The sequence below is a fragment of the Physcomitrium patens genome, chromosome 1 (assembly GCF_059467195.1).
Source record: "Physcomitrium patens ecotype Gransden chromosome 1, ASM5946719v1, whole genome shotgun sequence".
Taxonomy (NCBI): Eukaryota; Viridiplantae; Streptophyta; class Bryopsida; order Funariales; family Funariaceae; genus Physcomitrium; species Physcomitrium patens.
In genome coordinates, this window is record NC_143410.1 from 23971705 (window position 1) to 23979268 (window position 7564).

General features: G+C 37.5%; 1 protein-coding gene across 8 annotated transcripts; it reads left to right on the forward strand.

Moving 5' to 3' along the window:
* Window positions 1-3657, forward strand: LOC112286133 (internal alternative NAD(P)H-ubiquinone oxidoreductase A1, mitochondrial). Of its 8 annotated transcripts, none has more exons than XM_024527777.3 (4): window positions 11-170; window positions 261-582; window positions 1074-1278; window positions 1570-3657. In XM_024527777.3, the coding sequence occupies exon 4, from the start codon at window positions 1700-1702 to the stop codon at window positions 3359-3361; it is 1662 nt and encodes a 553-aa protein (XP_024383545.1). In that variant the 5' UTR covers window positions 11-170; window positions 261-582; window positions 1074-1278; window positions 1570-1699; the 3' UTR covers window positions 3362-3657. The 8 variants fall into 8 exon arrangements, with proteins under 8 accessions (XP_024383536.1, XP_024383545.1, XP_024383529.1 ...); XM_024527761.3 differs by having other exon boundaries at window positions 1152-1278; XM_073537349.2 differs by having other exon boundaries at window positions 1152-1278; window positions 1578-3657.
* Window positions 3658-7564: the final 3907 nt, after the last annotated feature.

The window sequence follows — 7564 nt, forward strand, 5'->3', positions numbered from 1 at the left end:
ATACTCATGTGCTTCGAGGGCACGCTCGTGACTACATACGGTGCCCGTCGAATGGAGATCCTTTTCCATGGAGGAGAGCAAGTTGCCTCCAGTAATTGAAGCCCAAAAAGAGAGCGAGAGATTGAGAGAGATTGAGACAGAGAAGTAAGTGGTGAAGCTCCGGCAATCCGGTACGTGAAAAAACTTGGTTGGCTTTCTTTCACTGGGGAGATGATGGTGTTGATGCGATTCCTGTGATGCTGCTGCTTCTGTTGCTGCAGGCTGTGAAGATGAACGGTGACCCGGGGACGATCTGCGCTGTACAATTCCCTACTTTCTTCTTCTTCTTCTGCCTTCTCCCCCTCTCTCGTGGCAGTTGTTGGTTTGTGACTAGCTGGGCGGAGGAGGTGGTGGTCTTTGCTGCTGCTGCACTTGGGTACCATGCGTGTGGATTCTCTACTGCTGCTACCATGGTCGTCGTCGATTGTTGTTTGTATCAGATGCTTCCCAAAGCGGCCGCTGCCGATGCGGGTCCGATTCTTTGAGGTCGTGGTGCTTCGTTGCGTGACGCTGTGACTGCTTGTATTATAATGTCCATTTCTGGTGCGTAACTTCAACCACGTGGGGGTGTTTTTTCTGATCAGTTGCCGTGATTTTCGTCTGATTGTTAGTTATGGCGGTCTTTAAATGAATTGGCGTTGCGATGAGGACTGGGACTGAGAGGAATTGGAAGGACGCCTTGGGTCGGTCTGGGAAATTGAACGTGATGAGACACAGGAAATCAGTTTGCTTTGGATTGTGTTGTTTTATGTTGTTCTGGGCATTGCTGTTTGTTAGATGGTGAAAAGACGGTTTGAGAGTGGTCAGAGGGGTAGAAAATGAAAAGTTGGATTTAGAAATCGCTGCTACCACTTTTCGTAGCACATTTTCGGCAGTCATATCCCCATGGCTTCCTTCGTTTATGATCACACAAATGGTGCAAATTCTTGCAATGTCGAAGGTGTGTGATTTGTGGTTGCCTATGCGTTTCTTGTACATTCTCTCTTGCATCGGCGTTATCCCAACTTCGTCTATGAAATGGGATGGTCTATCAGGAAACAAGAGTTACAAATTCCTAGGAGAGAAATGCTTTTCCCTTTGTTTTCTGAATTTCACCGCCAGCCATTGTTCAGATATGAGTGAAGTAATGTTAGGGATTTGCTCGGTTCCAATGACGGGCACAACTAACTTCCTCACAAAACACCGAGTTTTTTTCGGAGAGATAACCCTCGCTGCCGCAAAGAAGCTGTAAATTGATGTGTAAGTAGCTTTTTCAGGTGGGATCTGTTCAATTTCAGCAAAACATTTGGTTCTTTGACTTCTCTACTTCCGAAATTGCTCCCATTCATTTTAATAGTGCCTTTGCATCATGTTCTTATTGATGTTTTGTCATATGTTTTCGTCACTATTCTTGAGTCTACCTTTTCATCGATGCCTTATAAATAGCTAGAGTCCTGTTCTACAAGCACTGTTAACGCCACTTCTGTGATTCTCAAATTTGAAAAGACCTTCCGATGAAAACTTAACCCAGTTTTCACTTTGACCATGTAGACTATCAGTACAAACGCTGGATGTTCGAAGATATACAATCGAACGAAGAGGCCATCGAGGTCACCATTTGAGGCAGCAGCTCCACGACCAAGACATTCTTTGCTTTGTCAATTAGAGAATAGAATTCGAGATGAAGGCGAGGAGGATATTCACTGCTCTACACGCAGCATCTCGAGTATTCAATGGTGGAAGTCCTCTTCGGATCCCTAATCGAATCCTCGGCCAATTCATTTTCCCACCTACAGGCGCCAGGTCCTACTACATCCTTCATGAATCCATTCTCACGCGCGCAGTTGGGAGATCCAGTTCTTCCCTCCAGCGCAACTATCATCTCAACTTCAGTTCCCGCGTGAGATTCAACAGTGCAGCGACAGAAAGGATATGTGTCAAAGATGTGGAGAGAGATTCTGTTTCAGCCACGACTGCTATTGAGATTGCTGCTATGCCAGCTACAAAACCAGACCAGAAACCGCGTGTTGTTGTGCTGGGAACTGGCTGGGGGGCTTGCCGTTTACTCAAGGACATCGACACTCGCATCTACGACGTAGTTTGCATCTCGCCTCGCAACCACATGGTATTCACGCCCTTACTAGCATCCACATGTGTCGGAACACTTGAATTTCGCTCCGTAGCAGAGCCTGTGCGAATCATCCAACCTGCACTGGCGAAGGATCCCGACTCCTACTTCTTCCTTGCTCGATGCACAGACATTGACACCAGCAACCACGAAGTGCACTGCGAGTCGGTTTATGATGGTGATACAGGTACCGCAGGAGGAGAAAAGTTCAAGATTGCTTACGACAAGTTGGTCATTGCCACAGGCGCAGAGGCCACAACGTTTGGCATTGCCGGGGTTCATGAGCACGCCATCTTCCTGCGCGATGTCAAAAACGCTATAGACATCCGCTCGAAGTTGATGCTCAATCTCATGGCTTGCGAGATTCCGGGCACGGACATCGAGGAGAGGAAGAGGCTCCTCCACTGCGTAGTGGTGGGAGGCGGACCCACAGGGGTGGAATTTTCCGGCGAGCTCAGTGATTTCATCCTACGTGACGTCCAGCGCAAATTCTCCCACGTCAAAGATCACATCGCTGTGACTCTCATCGAGGCAAACGAGATTCTCTCCTCATTTGATGTGCGCCTCCGCCAATACGCCACAAACCAGCTGACGAAAAGCGGAGTTCGACTAAAGCGAGGAATGGTAAAACACGTCCTACCGAAGAAACTGATCCTCAGTGACGGATCCGAAGTACCTTACGGGCTTCTCGTCTGGTCAACAGGCGTCGGACCATCAAAATTTGTGACAAACCTCCCATTTGAGAAATCCCAAGGTGGGAGAATCGGCATCGACAACAGCCTTCGAGTCCCAGCACACGATGACATATACGCCGTCGGGGACTGTGCAGGATATCTAGAGGGCACAGGCAAGACACCGTTGCCAGCATTAGCGCAAGTTGCAGAGAGGCAAGGCAAGTACTTAGCGACGGCATTGAACCAGCTCGGGGAATCGGGTCACGGCAGAGCAGGAGTAGCGGGATCATCAACAGCACCAGTGTCGGACCCATTTGTGTACAAGCATCTGGGGAGCATGGCGACGGTGGGCAGCTACAAAGCATTGGTGGACTTGAGGGAGAGTCCGCATGGATCGGGCTTGTCGATGACGGGATTCAAGAGCTGGCTTGTGTGGCGCTCCGCCTACTTGACAAGAGTGATCAGTTGGCGAGCTCGCTTCTATGTGGCCTTCAACTGGGGCACTACCTTTCTCTTCGGCCGGGACATCTCTCGCTTCTAGCACCTCTCTCTCACTCTCTCTCACTCTCACTCTCTCGCTCACTCTTCATCTCTTCCTTCCTCACAGCGATGGCGATGGCGATGCTGTATATCCTGCTTCACCACTGCACCTGCAACTGCGAGATCAGAATGCGACGGGGATGGCAGCGCATTGTCCAAGGCTCATGTGATGTGTATTAGACATTTATAGAAAACATTTGTGTGTGTGGGTGTATGTTTTTTTTACTTCGTTATGTATATATTGCGGCTTCTGTTTAATGTTAAGTTTTCGGCGCCAGTGATTATTTTATGATTGAACTATCGAGGGTTGACTTTTACAGAGATTTTTTTTTTCCTACTTCTTTGTCTTTTTTTGTTTTTTTTTTGTTTTTCTTCTGGAATTGATGGTAACTGTACTGAGGTTTTGAGGGGATTTTTAGCTTGATATTTCGATGTTTCAGATGATCATTTTGATGTGATTCACGAATTAACTTTTCAACTTTTTTCCTTCTGTTAATTGAATCCAGTGTATGTGTTTTGTGAAGTATGTAGATGTGATTCACTGTGAACTGTGATGTCTTGTTTCACATATGGAATTAACAGTTGAGTTTCAAGGTGTTTTTGCGGCATTAAAAGTTGTTTAATCAGCAGCAATTCGTTTGGCAGAATTTAGAAAATTTATACCGAGGTACACTTAATATTTTGAAACTAAATGATTAAAATGAAATCTTATTATAAAAACAATAATTTAAAGGGCTTGAATTTAATTGATTTTAGAAGTAAATTAACATGTCAATAAGTAGTTCAATTATCTTGATATAAATTTGTGTTCTTTTAGGGAATCTATTAAACCATTAAATGTTGTGTGACTTAAAACTCAAATACTTCATTTAAAGATCTTTGAAAGTAAAATATAAAAATTAATAAATTAATATTTATATATATTTATATTTATATTAATTTAGAACATTAAACAGTAAATTGATTTAATAAAAATACTGACTCTAACACAGGAAATTTAAAATTATTAGTAAAATAAGTTATGCAATATGTTTGCAGTTTTTGTACATCAAATAGTTTTCATATATCCAATCATGAAATTTCAAATTTTTAGATTTTTTGCTCAATAATTAATAATTTTTATAGAATTTGACATTTTTATAATTTGAAAATAGATGTGAATCACAAGGATATATATATATATATATATATATGTATATATTATTTCTACAAACTAAAAAAAACTAACTTTTGGCATTATCAATAAATATATATGTATATATATATATATATATATATATATACTTTAATACTTAGAAGCTCTCATAATATATAAAGAGATTTTTTTGTAACAAATCCTATCATCAATGCAAACACACAAAATTTTATATATGTTTTTTTATTGATACTAAAACTTCAACTTCTAGCTATAAAACATAAAATAAACAATTTGTATGTTATTTTTCATTTGACATCACATTGGATATAACTGTTTTTATAAATTTGTGACTAATAAAATAATAATGATTTTCTAAATCTTGAACTAAATTTTCAGTTGTTAAAATAGCATAAAAAAAATTATATATATATATATATATATATATATAATTTATTTAGGTTTATCATGAAGACTAAACCTATTAGTTTTTTTTATTAAAGAAGTGATACACCTGTTCTTTTAACTTGAATTATTAAAAACTAGACAGTTTTTTTTTTTTTCAAAAATAATTATTTGAGTTAAATTCTTTATTATAATTTACATATAAATTAAAAGCGATTTATTCAGAGTAATATATATATATATATATATATATATATACAAATATATTTATATACAAATATATTTTGCACTATAATGTAAACTTTGCTAACTTTGCTAGATTATAACTTTGAAGGAAGTTCTTATAATCTCATTTCAATTTTGACTTTGAATATACCTTTTTAAAATTCCGTGTAAATATCTTTAATGTTCTTGCTCAAAAGAACAATTATTGTTAATATAGGAATTGATATTTTAGTTAGAAAGGATAGAAGTTAAGAAAATTAAATCAATTATTTTTTTATATCTAAATCTTTATCATTTCTTTTACTTCAATTATTTACTTTAGAAATAAAAAATTGTAATTTTTTTATAAAATAACTTTAAGAAAAATTGATATAATTTTTGTTAAGTCTAATAAATGTTCTTTTATAATTTGGATTATTTGACTAAGTATAATTGTTTATTGTATCAAAATATCTATAAATATCAAAATTATATTATTACATAATTAAAATAAATTAATAATGTCAAATTTTGCTAAACCATGTACAAAAAATAATGTATCAACAATACAATTGATCAAATAATTTATCTATCTATGAAAAAACTTATTTTAATAAAGATCTAGTATTTCAAATAAAATCTATTGTGTATGTGTGTATATATATATATATATATATATATATATATTCCACTATATTTCATTGAAAATATGTGACATTAGTATTAAATCTATAATATTTTTTCATTGTGTATTGATAAAGTATTATATTTTAGCATAAAGTTTTTGTTAAATACAAAAAAAAAAAAAAAAAAAAAAAAAAAAAAAAAATTGTAGAGTATTTGTAAATCGTCTCTTACAAATGTCAGAATTCCATATATTTTTTAAAAATAACAAATTCTTAAATTTGGTATGATAAAGCTCAAAAAAAATTGGCTATATTTTCACATGTTTTAATGGATAAAATTTAGTGAACAAAGAAATAATGGAATCTGGATTCAAGCGATCTTCAGTCTTCTTTCTTTTTTTTAATAAATCATTTGGTTCATCATTATTTTTTTGAAATTCTTTTCCAGCAAAAATGTTTTTGTCCAAGACAACTTTTAAACATTGAAAACATTCAATGTTTAATACATAGACAATATTCCAGTTTACCAAAAAATAATTCTTACAAACATAATCACTTCCAAAACCAAAAACATATCGACGTAATCACTTTACCTTCAAGACAATGGACTTTTCAATGCGTACTGTTCACCTTTGAAAATGTATCGTATTATCCAAGAATTGAGCGTTGTTCAAAATTGAAGTATGCCGTAAAGTGCAGAATGAAAATGAACACTTACAAATGAGCTGCTGCAAAGTTTCCAACTAGTGTTTGTTTAAAGTGAAACATTTTGTCACAACTAAATGCTAAGAGTGAAAGACCAGCAGCTTGGATGATCCAACGTTGTTTGCGTTGTGGACTTCGAACTCTTGCACAAGATGAAGCAGTTTCAGTTTCTCAAAACTTCCACTGATCTTGTGAGCAGCTTGTCTCCAGTCCTGCCAAGCTCACAGGATCACAGTTTCACTCAATTCTCTTTCAGTTAATCCGCATTTTTTCATTCAGTTTGTAACATCCTCTCACTCAAGCTCGAGACCATGCTTCCATGCGGAGTTGCTCTTTTACTCGTCTGAGAAGATTCACATGAACATTTTTCATGTTGATTCTTATCAGGTTCTGTCAAACAATGTATCATGTGCACTTCCGCAAGGTCGTCTTGACCAGACCAACACGTCTCTTGAACTTGAAAGAGCATCTGAATGGGTTTTTGTGTAATTTCAAAGGAGTTGCAGTAGATTACACCATCGGTAACTGATAGTTCTCTGCAAGTGTAGAGACACGATTCCTTACCGAAGGTTTGTAAAATGGTTGCGTGCGTGTAATGAGCTTGTTGTTCAGCTAGTGGCTGCGGCAGCTTAAAGATGTATGAGTTTTTGCTGTCATGGGCTTCGTACTATCATTTAAGAAATGCTTGTTTGTGGTTCATACTTACCCAGGATCTACTGATATCAACACTGGAGGCTTGAAGTTAGGTTATGAGATTTTCAAAGTCTTTTATTAGGTGAATTGCGAACTGTTGGCGTGCGCTCAACTACCATTACTGCAAGCGAACTGTTGCCTGACTACTTCTAGTCGTTCTAATTTTCGTTCATGTGTCTACCCTTCCGAAAAGTCCTTCAGTTCTATCATTTTGTGATGATGTCGTGAACATGTGAGTCATCATGTATATATACGTGAATATCTGCCGTTGAAGTGGTCCCAGGCCAACCTGACTTTTAACGTTTCTGCTCAAGCACCGATGCTGAAGGACGGTGACCACTTCTATGCAGTTTTTGAGAGGAGAAGACAGACTAGTCCTGAATGAGTACAAATCTGCTACGCGCCTGACAATCCTGATTACGGATATTAGTCGACG

What these genes read in the sequence shown, in the direction of transcription:
- LOC112286133 (XM_024527768.3), top strand. Translation starts at nt 1,700, where the DNA reads ATGAAGGCGAGGAGGATATTCACTGCTCTACACGCAGCATCTCGAGTA.